At 37.8% G+C, this 13,022-nt stretch overlaps 1 protein-coding gene across 11 annotated transcripts in view; it reads left to right on the top strand.

Annotated features, from left to right (window-relative positions):
• Positions 1 to 13,022, top strand: part of MANBA (mannosidase beta) — a 171,131-nt gene that overhangs the window by 55,683 nt on the left and 102,426 nt on the right. For all 11 annotated transcript variants that reach the window (XM_055085888.1, XM_055085880.1, XM_055085881.1 and 8 more), the window contains one exon: positions 4,427 to 4,578. In XM_055085888.1, the coding sequence (XP_054941863.1) occupies positions 4,427 to 4,578 (152 nt within the window). The remainder of the gene's footprint in view (positions 1 to 4,426; positions 4,579 to 13,022) is intronic.

The raw sequence follows: 13,022 nt of genomic DNA, 5'->3' as shown, positions 1-13,022 counted from the left end.
TGGTCAGAAAAGATGCTTGATATGATTTCAATTTTCTTAAATTTACTGAGGCTTGATTTGTGACCCAAGATGTGATCTATCCTGGAGAATGTTCCGTGTGCACTTGAGAAGAAAGTGTAATCTGCTGTTTTGGATGGAATGTCCTATAAATGTCAATTAAAACTATCTTGTCTATTGTCTCATTTAAATCTTCTGTTTCCTTATTTATTTTCATTTTGAATGATCTGTCCATTGGTGTAAGTGAGGTGTTAAAGTCCCCGACTATTATTGTGTTACTGTCGATTTCCTCTTTTATAGCTGTTAGCAGTTGCCTTATGTATTGAGATGCTTCTGTGTTGGGTGCATATATATTTATAATTGTTATATCTTCTTCTTGGATTGAACCCTTGATCATTATGTAGTGTCCTTCCTTGTCTCTTGTAACATTGTTTAGTTTAAAGTCTATTTTATCTGATATGAGTATTGCTACTCCAGCTTTCTTTTGATTTCCATTTGCATGGAATATCTTTTTCCATCCCCTCACTTTCAGTGTGTGTGTGTCCCTAGGTCTGAAGTGGGTATCTTGTAGACAGCTATATATGGGTCTTGTTTTTGTATTCATTCAGCAAGCCTGTGTCTTTTGGTTGGAGCATTTAGTCCATTCACGTTTAAGGTCATTATCGATATGTATGTTCCTATGACCATTTCCTTAATTGTTTTGGGTTTGTTTTTGTAGATCCTTTTCTTGTGTTTCCCACTTAGAAAAGTTCCTTTAGCATTTGTTATAGAGCTGGTTTGGTGGTGCTGAATTCTCTTAGCTTTTGCTTGTCTGTAAAGCTTTTGATTTCTCCATCGAATCTGAATGAGATCCTTGCCGGGTAGAGTAATCTTGGTTGTAGGTTCTTCCCTTTCATCACTTTAAGTATAGAGTTCCCTTGTATGTTATTTGTCATTTTTCCCTTGCTGCTTTCAATAATTTTTCTTTGTCTTTAATTTTTGTCATTTGATTACTATGTGTCTTGGCGTGTTTCTCCTTGGGTTTATCCTGTATGGGACTCACTGTACTTCCTGGACTTGGGTGGCTATTCCTTTCCCATGTTAGGGAAGTTTTCGACTATAATCTCTTCAAATATTTTCTTGGGTCCTTTCTCTCTCTCTCGTCTCCTTCTGGGACCCCTATAATGCGAATTTTGTTGCATTTATTGTTGTCCCAGAGGTCTCTTAGGCTGTCTTCATTTCTTTTCATTCTTTATTCTGTTCCGCAGCAGTGAATTCCACCATTCTGTCTTCCAGGTCACTTATCCATTCTTCTGCCTCAGTTATTCTGCTATTGATCCCTTCTAGTGTAGTTTTCATTTCAGTTCCGAGGTCCTGGATCATCTTCACTATCATTATTCTGAATTCTTTTTCTGGAAGGTTGCCTATCTCCACTTCATTTAGTTGTTTTTCTGGGGTTTTATCTTGTTCCTTCATCTGGTACATAGTCCTGTGCCTTTTCATCTCGTCTTTCTTTCTGTGAATGTGGTTTTTGTTCCACAGGCTGCAGGATTGTAGTTCTTCTTGCTTCCCATAATGGGTTTTTTATCCATGTATGTTATTGTAATATAATGCAGTGGTTATTTGAAAAATGTTGGTATCTGGAGATTTTTAAATGTTTTCAAATGTTAAACCATTTTAGTATATAAATCACATTCAAATTTGTTAACATCACCATTGATGACTTTTGGGAAGCTCTCAAGCTCATGGTTGTGTGTACAAGCTTTCCTAAATCCTAATTTTTAACTGTTACTTGCCTTGAACTGGCAAGACTCACTTCAGTCATTTTCAAGAAAATGTCTACCAAGTCACCAAGTCTGAATAACCATAGTTTGTCTGGCAAGTTCTTTCAAGTTAAAAGAACCAGATGGCTAATTCGGCTTACAGCTCAAACTGTGGCCCAGATACTTTTCCTTTAGACATCCATCATACGTGATGCTTTATTCATAGTTCCTATTTCCTCACACAGTCTACTACAGTGATGTGTACTCAAGGTTGGGGTTTAATAGAATTAATAATTTTTATTGCTTCATGAAGGACATCCTGAAGTGAAACTGCCCCCCCACCCCCCATAGCACAGTTTGGAGGCACTGTCTTGATTTTTGCCAAGGCACCAGCAGTGTTACCCACTGTAAAACCCTGTCAGCTAATATGTGTGCTTCTCCAGCAAATGCAGTGTGAAAACCAACCCTATGAGATACTCTAGTGCTTTGTCATTTCTAGTTTGAAAAACATAATACGATTTAAAACAATGTATTACAATGTAATAAAGAATGTTAGCCTTTTGAAGAGTTTATCCGTTTAAGTTTAAAATAATCAGTTCCTCTTTGTTTATACTTAGAATGATTAGTCTCAAAATGATACTACAATGTAACTGGCACCATAAATATTATTTTTAAAATGTTCCATTGCATAAGATACAATAAGATAAATTATTAACATCTACAAAGTGGAGGGCAATATGGCTTTCATCACAATCTCATTTCTTATTTATCATTTCACCCAGTTTCTTTGGAGTAGATTCCTCCCTTCCTTGAGTCAGAAGACTCTCTGATATGTCAGTTTCATTTTTTTCAGCACTTTTAAATGTAGACAGTGTGGTTGTAGGTGAGAATTTTAGTCTTCTAATCCCATTTTAAGGCAACAATTTAAGACAAAAATTAGGAAAAAGTATATAAGTAAGTTTTCTTTTAGAATGAGATAAAATATTGTTTAAATGAGTCTCAATTAAAATTAAAATTTGTTTTATTTGAAAACTTAAGAATATTACATGAAACAAGTTAACAAAAGGTACCTAGTCCTTTTGTGTTTCTGTGTAAGTTGCAAGGAAAACTTTGAGATTCAAAATAAGAATTTATTGAACAGTAATGAGGCTACAGAGATTATAGCAGGAATAACCAGCAGCAGCTAGTAAGAGCACAGTAGTACTGAGAACAAATTGAGTTAATCTCTGGAAATGTACCTCTTCATACCCTCAACCTCTGCTAGAGAAGTAGAACACACCAGAATACACAAGCACACATTCCATTAGCTGTCAGAATGACCATGTCATTACACATCATGTAGCTTCTGGAAAATTCCACTGTATACTCAAAAGAGAGTAAGAGTGAAAAAGGCAAATGATGTTTTAGCTTTACTGTGAAAATAGTTTTGAACTCAGGAACTCCCTTGAAAGGTTCCCAGGGATCTCATATGGTCCCCTGACCACCCTTAAAGAACTGCTGTTCTAGATGTTTGAATCTACCATCAAGATGTTTTAAACGTTACCTCTGAAAGTAACCATTATTTTTTTACATTTTTGCATCCTAAAACAGGTGTGGTAATTCCATGTCAAGATCCTCCTCATCCAGGCCTTGTTCCGTGTCTTCTCATAAAGTTAACTCTGATATCTTTTGTCATGTCATATTAATTAGGGCAAGGGTCAGAAAGTGGAAGAATGGTGGGCACTTTTATTACATGAAATAAGTTGATTTATTAATTATTTGTAACTAGAGAAGAAATGCATAATCTTGGTTTCAAGACAGGGCTTTGTTGGTATAGAACTGTGTCCCTCAGTACTTGATCCAGTTTATGGCTGGAAAGAATGAAGATTTGGATAAGAATGTCAATCTTTTCTATCTCGGGTCTTGCTGCTCATTTCTTAACTGTAGGGAAACCTGGCTGGACCATCACAGGGACAAAGGTCTCAGCTTCTTCTCACGTAGCAATGATAACAATAGACTGTGTGCTTCCATCTTTTCTTCCAGTTGGAGCACCACGTACATCTCCAGTCTCCATACCAGTGCTGTCTCAGACATTGAGTTTGATGTGATAATTAGTTAGGATTAAATTGCCCATTAAACAAAATGAATTTATAATAATGTGCTATTAAAATTGGAAAGTTGTTAAGTTATGAAATACCTTGTACTGTATTTCTTTGATTTTAAGATGCACGTTTTGGCACATTTTAATAACACTGAAATGAGAATGTGTTTTTCAAAGATGCATCAGTTTAACTGGTGATATATTTTCCCCACTTTTGTGAAATAGTATCAGTTTTTGTTTTAATTTTGAAGTGTTATCTCAAATATATTTCTTTTGACATAATTGCAAATGCCTACATCATGGGGAAGACTACAGTATATTTCACTCTTTAATGGTTTCTGTGTTTTTCTTTTCAAAGAGAAATAACAGGACCTGGCAATAATTTATTTATATATATTTTTTCTAAAATGTGCACTTCCATATTAAGTGCTTCATAGCATATAGAAAATTAACACTAATTTATGTTCATGTAAACTGCTCAGAAGTTTACTTTAAAAAAAATCTCTTTTGCTTATTTTTTTAAGGCTATAGTAAACAATACAGTTTGGTTTTGTCATGTGCTTATGTTTTAAATTTCATATTCATTATTTAATTCTGTTAATAATAGGTTTATTTTAGGACAGTGGAACTTATAGAAGAGCCCATAAAAGGGTCTCGCGGTCTGAGTTTCTACTTCAAAATTAATGGACTTCCCATATTTCTGAAAGGCTCGAATTGGATCCCCGCAGATTCATTCCAGGATCGAGTAACCTCTGCCTTGTAAGTTATCATCTTTTATTTCTTGTTCCTCTTCATATTATCAGTCCCACAGAGCTTAAGAGCTACTCATTTTAACTTTTTTTAGTTCCAGTGGAAGGAACCAAGAGGTAATATATAATTCTAGGATGATGGAAACTTTGGAAAGGATTTTAAAATCATTTATTTCATTCTCATGAGCTATAGGTAGTCTTACAGCTAAACTATTTGAGACTGCTGAAATCATCCAACTTTTATAAATTGTTTCTAGAGGAACAAGAAAATGACTAATGCACATTTTGGATAGTCAGTCCCTTTGGGGGGAAAAATATGATTAAACTTGGATTTTTTTTTTCTCTTTTTTTTTTTGAAGAATACCATTTTTTTTTGCACACTTAAAAAAAATGGGAACCCATATTTACCTTTTCATGCTAAGGTATTTGCACATTCTTTCAATTTCACCTTAATAAAGAGAACTAAAGAAATTTTAAAATTCAAAGTGTTTTTCTGGAGCTTTGAGAATAGAACTTAACAAGAAAGTATTTCCTGATTAAGTTTATAAACTACTATCTTTGTAATAGTGAAAATAAGCTTTGTGAAGTGAAAATAAACACATTTAACTTATTTAAATGTACAAATATGCATTGACGTATATTATGTTTAGAATGTAGATGTGATTGGTAAGTAAACTCTAATTTTGCCAAAAGTTGTGGTAATATCCTTTTACTTTAAAATGTGTATAATGTTTTGAATTTCATATGAAAATGAAATCATTCTCCAGACACAACACAGATAATTTGCTGACTCTTCTCCTTTTCAAATGCTCCTTTCCACTCCTGGCAGGTTGGCAGTGGCTGTACAGCACAGTTGGGTCAATTAGTAAACCTGCCCATAGGTGCCTTTGCTGGGAGCACAGTGCTCTGAGTGCACGGTCATCCTGTTATTGGCCTTTTCCCTTCCTTTCTGAAGGCTGTTCTGGAAATGGAGGATACATGCTCTCAAGGTGGCTGCAAATTTCTGTACTTACCTGAGGGTGATGTGAATAGAAATTGGAAAAGCAGAAAGGAAGTTTACTAGATAAAGGAGTACTGAACTGGAGGGATTGTAAAAAGGGATGAGAGAGAGCTAAATACTAATATTCAAAATTTGATTTTTATCATATAGTTTGAAATGGTTATGTAAAATAAGCACATATTTTCCAAGGTTTACAGTATTTTTCTACAGGAGTAACTTTAAGACAAAAATTTAGGAGGATTCAAGATGGCGAAGGAGTAGGTAGACGTGGAGTCCATCTCTCTCCATGGATGCATCAGGAATACATCTATAGATGCAACAATTCTCACTGAACATCAGTTGAAAACTAGCAGAAGACCTTGGACAATGAAAAGGACTATAAAGATCCCTGCATAACTGGGTAGGATGGAAAAAAGGAAGGGAGAAGGAGGAGGAGAGGAAGCGGGATGGGACCTGCACCCCGGGGACGGGGAGCTGAAGCAGAGGAGAGATTCCCGAATGCGGGGAAACCCCCTCTCTGATGAGGAAATCCACTGGGACAGAATGGAAACATTTGACGCTGTCGGAAGAGCTTGAAGCTGCTGATCTGTGGCAGACGGACCAGAGTGAGAACTACACAGACGGTCCGTACCTCGGCCCTATGTGCCCCGGACTGGGATGTGTGTTCACAGGTGTGCAAGGGGGCTGGGAGCTGGTGTGTGGGGATTGGAGAACAGGCCCAGAGCGAGAACTGCTGTTGGTTGTGGGGAGACGGACTGAGGGGATGGGAGGGAAGAAATCCACAGCAGGGAATGCCTATGGAGGAAGACTGGACTGCCATGGAAGCAGGGCACTACTGCTGAGTCCCACGCAGGGGGAGGAGCCACTATTGTAACCTTTCTCTCCCCACATGTCACCGCCTGCCAATGACAATGAAAGAAGCCCACTCAGGGCTGGCTCTTGTGTGCTGGCTGCTGAGACATAAAAAAGCTCCCTCAGAGCTGGCCCTCACATGCCGGCTGCAAGGCAATTAAAAAAAAAACAACCACCCTCTCAGGGCTGGCCCTTATGTGCCTGCTGCCGGGTGCTGGAAAAACCCCGGCCAGGGCTGGCCCTCACATGCCTTATTCTGGGCGCTGGAAAAGGCCCTCACTAGGGCCATATCTCTTGCACCCATGGCCACCGGCTCCCCTGTGCATTTGGCGCCACTGGGGCTCCCATGATCCAAGCAGTCATACCACCTCTGCACCCGGTCCTCACAGGGCCAGACCCAAGAGCTCCAAGGCAGCCTCAGGACCAGACTCCTGTGGGCAGACCACACATAGAAGTGGGGATAAAACCAAAGCTGTACCCCAGGGACGGGGTGACTAAGGAAGAGGATGGAAAATCTTTTTGTCAGTTGTACAAGCTGCAGATTAAATCCCCATGATCAGCTAGGAAGACCCTGCATTTATGGAACATCTGAGTAGACAATGAGTGTTCCCACAAATGAAAACGGTCCAGCTCTGGCAGCTGTGGACTTTGGGGGCAGTACACGCAGGAACTGGGCCACATCAGAGTCGGAGGGGTCCCCACAGGGCCCACAGCAGGCCCAGAGACCAGCCCAGAGGTAGAGGAGGGGCTCCTAGGGAGGCGGAGGGGGGCTGTGGCTCACGGCGTGTGCAAGGACCCTCACAGCAGAGACCCCAGGGAAACATAATCATTACTATTCATTTTATTATGTTTTGATTCATTCTGTTGTTGGTTCTGGCTTCTTTTTTTTCCCTTTGGTTTCTTTTTCTTTCTTTTTGTGTTTGTTCTTGTTTTAGTTTTTTTTTAATTTAGTCTTTTGGAGTCTCTGTGTTTTATAACATTTTTTTTTTGTATATTTCTATTTTTACTTTGCTTTTCTGTTGTTCTGTGTTCTTTTCCCTTATTTTTTTTCTTCCTCTTTTTCTTTAATTTTTTAAAAATATTTCCATTTCTGTTTTGCTTTTCTGTTGTCCTGTGTTTTTTCCCTTTTTATTTTATTATTATTTTTAAAAAAATCATTTTTATCAGTTTGTTCTATTTCCTTGCTTTATTCTTCAGTGGGCACACTGCTTTGGTTTTGTTTTTAGGTTATGTGTTTTTGTTAGTACTAATCCTAATTGTTTGAATTCATTTTTGAGTTCTATTTGTCTTGTTGTTCTCTTGCTTTTTGTTTTATTTCCCTCTGTTTTTGTTTCTTTTACGTGTGTGTGTATTTCCTTGTTTCTGTTTTTGTTTGTTTGGTTTTGTTTTTAACATTTCTCTGGGGTTTTGTTTGTCTTTTTTTTTCTTTAATATATTTTCTATTTTATTATTACTTTTTTAGATTTCTGTTTCTACGTTGCTTTTCTGTTCTGTCTTCTTTCCCCTTTCTCTTTCTCTTTTTTCTTTTTTAAAATGTCATTTTTTTCAGTTTGTTTTGTTTCCTTGCTTCATTCTTCAGTTGGCACTCTGCTTTGGTTTTGTTTTTTGTTTTTGGGTTTTTGTCGGCTTTCTTCTTAATTGCTTGATTTTGTTCTTGGGTTCTTTTGTTTGTCTGGTTGTTCTCTTGCTATTTGCTTTACTTGGTTCTGTTTTTGTTTCTTTTGTGTGTGTGCGTGTTTCCTTGTTTCTGTTTCTGTTTGTTTGATTTTACTTTTTACCATTTATCTGGGGTTTTGTTAGACATTTTTTTCTTTTTTTAAAAACCCCTTTATTGCTGGGACAAGCGACTTGCAGGGTGTTGGTCCCTCGACCAGAAGTCAGGCCTGAGGCTCTGGAGTGGGAGCACTGAGTCCAGGATGCTGGACCAGTAGAGAATTCCCAGCCCCAGGGAAGATTAATCTCCGAGAGCTCTCACGGAGGCCTCTGTCTGAATCCAAGACCCGGCTTCACGCAACTGCCAGCAGCTCCCAGTGCTGGACATCTCACACCAAACAACAAACAAGACAGGAACACAAACCCACCCATCAGCACACAGACTACCTAAAGTCATACTAAGCTCACAGAAACCCCAAAACATACCACCTGACACGGCCCTGCTCATCAGAGGGAAAAGACTAAGCTCCACCCACCAGAACGCAGGCACCAGTCCCTCCCATCAGGAGGCCTACACAAGACATTGGAACAACCCCACCACTGGGGGCAGAGAACAGAAGCAAGAGGAACTACGACCCTGCAGCCTAGGGAAAGGAGACCTCAAATACTGTAAATTAGACAAAATGAGAAGACAGAGAAATATCTTACAGGCAAAGGAGCAAGATAAAAACCCGGAAGACCAAATAAATGAAGAGGAAATAGGCAAACTACCTGAAAAAGAATTCAGAGTAATGATAGTAAAGATGATTCAAAATCTTGGAAATATAATAGACAAAATACAAGAAACATTTAACAAGGACCTAGATGATCTAAAGGGCAAACGAACAGTAATGAACAACACAATAACTGAAATTAAAAATACTCTAGAAGGAATCAATAGCAGAATAACTGAGGCAGAAGAACGGATAAGTGAGCTGGAAGATAGAATGGTGGAAATAACTGCCACAGAGCGAATAAAGAAAAAAGAATAAAAAGAATGGAGGACAGTCTCAGAGACCTCTGGGACAACATTAAACGCACCAATATTCGAATTTAAGGTGTCCCAGAAGAAGAAGAAAAAAAGAAAGGGTCTGAGAAAATATCTGAAGAAATTATAGTTAAAAACTTCCCCAACATGGGAAAGGAAATAGTCAAGTCCAGGAAATGCAGAGAGTCCCATACAGGATAAACCCAAGAAGAACCACGCTGAGACACATATGAATCAAACTAACAAAAATTAAACACAAAGAAAAAATATTAAAATCAGCAAGGGAAAAGCAACAAATAATATACAAGGGAATCCCCATAAGGTTAACAGCTGATCTTTCGGCAGAAACTCTACAGGCCAGAAGGGAGTGGCAAGATATATTTAAAGTGATGAAAAGGAAAAACCTACAACCAAGATTACTCTACCCAGCAAGGATCTCATTCAGATTCGACAGAGAAATCAAAAGCTTTACAGACAAGCAAAAGTTAAGAGGATTCAGCACCACCAACCAGCTTTACAACAAATACTAAAGGAACTTCTCTAGGCAGGAAACACAAGAGAAGAAGGGCCTCCTGGGGAGGCAGAGGTGGGCTGTGACTCACAGTATGTACAAGGACACCTACAGCTGAGACCCCAGAGAAACATAATGACTACTAATATTTTTATTATGTTTTGATTCATTCTGTTGTTGGTTCTGGCTTTTTTTTTTTTTAGTATTTTTTATTTAGTCTTTTGGGATCCCCAATGTTTTATAACATATTTTTTATTTTTTAATATATTTCTATTTTTACTTTGCTTTTCTGTTGTTCTGTGTTCTTTTCCTTTCTTTTTCTTCTTTTTCTTTAATACGTTATTTTTTATATTTCCATTTCTACTTTGCTTTTCTGTTGTCCTATGTTTTTCCCTTTTTATTTATTATTTCTTAATCATTTTTATCAGTTTGTACTGTTTCCTTGCCTTACTCTTCAGTTGGCACACTGCTTTGGTTTTGTTTTTAGGTGTTGTGTTTTTGTTAGTTTTGATTCTAATTGTTCAATTTTGTTTTGGGTTCCTTCTGTTTGTCTGATTGCTCTCTTGCTTTTTGTTTTACTTGGTTCTGTTCTTGTTTCTTTTACGTGTGTGTGTATTTCCTTGTTTCTGTTTTTGTTTGTTTGGTTTTGTTTTTAACATTTCTCTGGGGTTTTGTTTGTCTTTTTTTTTCTTTAATATATTTTCTATTTTATTATTACTTTTTTAGATTTCTGTTTCTACGTTGCTTTTCTGTTCTGTCTTCTTTCCCCTTTCTCTTTCTCTTTTTTCTTTTTTAAAATGTCATTTTTTTCAGTTTGTTTTGTTTCCTTGCTTCATTCTTCAGTTGGCACTCTGCTTTGGTTTTGTTTTTTGTTTTTGGGTTTTTGTCGGCTTTCTTCTTAATTGCTTGATTTTGTTCTTGGGTTCTTTTGTTTGTCTGGTTGTTCTCTTGCTATTTGCTTTACTTGGTTCTGTTTTTGTTTCTTTTGTGTGTGTGCGTGTTTCCTTGTTTCTGTTTCTGTTTGTTTGATTTTACTTTTTACCATTTATCTGGGGTTTTGTTAGACATTTTTTTCTTTTTTTAAAAACCCCTTTATTGCTGGGACAAGCGACTTGCAGGGTGTTGGTCCCTCGACCAGAAGTCAGGCCTGAGGCTCTGGAGTGGGAGCACTGAGTCCAGGATGCTGGACCAGTAGAGAATTCCCAGCCCCAGGGAAGATTAATCTCCGAGAGCTCTCACGGAGGCCTCTGTCTGAATCCAAGACCCGGCTTCACGCAACTGCCAGCAGCTCCCAGTGCTGGACATCTCACACCAAACAACAAACAAGACAGGAACACAAACCCACCCATCAGCACACAGACTACCTAAAGTCATACTAAGCTCACAGAAACCCCAAAACATACCACCTGACACGGCCCTGCTCATCAGAGGGAAAAGACTAAGCTCCACCCACCAGAACGCAGGCACCAGTCCCTCCCATCAGGAGGCCTACACAAGACATTGGAACAACCCCACCACTGGGGGCAGAGAACAGAAGCAAGAGGAACTACGACCCTGCAGCCTAGGGAAAGGAGACCTCAAATACTGTAAATTAGACAAAATGAGAAGACAGAGAAATATCTTACAGGCAAAGGAGCAAGATAAAAACCCGGAAGACCAAATAAATGAAGAGGAAATAGGCAAACTACCTGAAAAAGAATTCAGAGTAATGATAGTAAAGATGATTCAAAATCTTGGAAATATAATAGACAAAATACAAGAAACATTTAACAAGGACCTAGATGATCTAAAGGGCAAACGAACAGTAATGAACAACACAATAACTGAAATTAAAAATACTCTAGAAGGAATCAATAGCAGAATAACTGAGGCAGAAGAACGGATAAGTGAGCTGGAAGATAGAATGGTGGAAATAACTGCCACAGAGCGAATAAAGAAAAAAGAATAAAAAGAATGGAGGACAGTCTCAGAGACCTCTGGGACAACATTAAACGCACCAATATTCGAATTTAAGGTGTCCCAGAAGAAGAAGAAAAAAAGAAAGGGTCTGAGAAAATATCTGAAGAAATTATAGTTAAAAACTTCCCCAACATGGGAAAGGAAATAGTCAAGTCCAGGAAATGCAGAGAGTCCCATACAGGATAAACCCAAGAAGAACCACGCTGAGACACATATGAATCAAACTAACAAAAATTAAACACAAAGAAAAAATATTAAAATCAGCAAGGGAAAAGCAACAAATAATATACAAGGGAATCCCCATAAGGTTAACAGCTGATCTTTCGGCAGAAACTCTACAGGCCAGAAGGGAGTGGCAAGATATATTTAAAGTGATGAAAAGGAAAAACCTACAACCAAGATTACTCTACCCAGCAAGGATCTCATTCAGATTCGACAGAGAAATCAAAAGCTTTACAGACAAGCAAAAGTTAAGAGGATTCAGCACCACCAACCAGCTTTACAACAAATACTAAAGGAACTTCTCTAGGCAGGAAACACAAGAGAAGGAAAAGACCTACAAAAACAAACCCAAAACAATTAAGAAAATGGTAATAGGAATATACATATCAATAATTACCTTAAATATAAATGGATTAAACGCCCCAACGAAAAGACACAGACTGGCTGAATGGTTACGAAAACAAGATCCGTATATATGCTGTCTACAAGAGACACACTTCAGACGTAGGGGCACATACAGACTGAAAGTGAGGGGATGGAAAAAGACATTACATGCAAATGGAAATTAAAAGAAAGCTGGAGTAGCAATACTCGTATCAGACAAAATAGACTTTAAAATAAAGACTATTATAAGAGACAAGGAAGGACACTATATGATCAAGAGATAAATGCAAGAAGAAGATGTAACAATTGTAAATATCTATGCACCCAACATAGGAGCACCTCAATACATAAGGCAAATGCTAACAGCCATAAAAGGAAAAATCAACAATAACACAGTAATAATAGGGTGACTTTAACACCCCACTTACACCAATGGACAGATCATCCAAAACGAAAATAAACAAGGAAACACAGCTTTAAATAACACATTAGACCAGATGGACTTAATTGCTATTTATAGGACATTCCATCCAAAAACAACAGAATACACTTTCTTCTCAAATGCACATGGAACATTCCACGGGATAGATCACATTTTGGGTCACAAATCAAGCCTCGGTAAATTTAAGGAAATTGAAATCGTATCAAGCATCTTTTTTGACCACAACATTATGAGACTAGATACTAAAAAATACGCTACTAAATAACCAAGAGATCACTAAAGAAATCAAAGAGGAAATCAAAAGTACCTAGAAACAAATGATAATGAAAACATGATGACCCAAAATCTATGGGATGCAGCAAAAGCAGTTCCAAGAGGGAAGTTTATAGCAATACAATCCTACC

Source organism: Physeter macrocephalus, chromosome 7, assembly GCF_002837175.3.
Source record: "Physeter macrocephalus isolate SW-GA chromosome 7, ASM283717v5, whole genome shotgun sequence".
NCBI lineage: Eukaryota > Metazoa > Chordata > Mammalia > Artiodactyla > Physeteridae > Physeter > Physeter macrocephalus.
The sequence above is the reverse complement of the archived record's forward strand: the minus strand, read 5'-3'. Positions and strand labels throughout refer to the sequence as shown.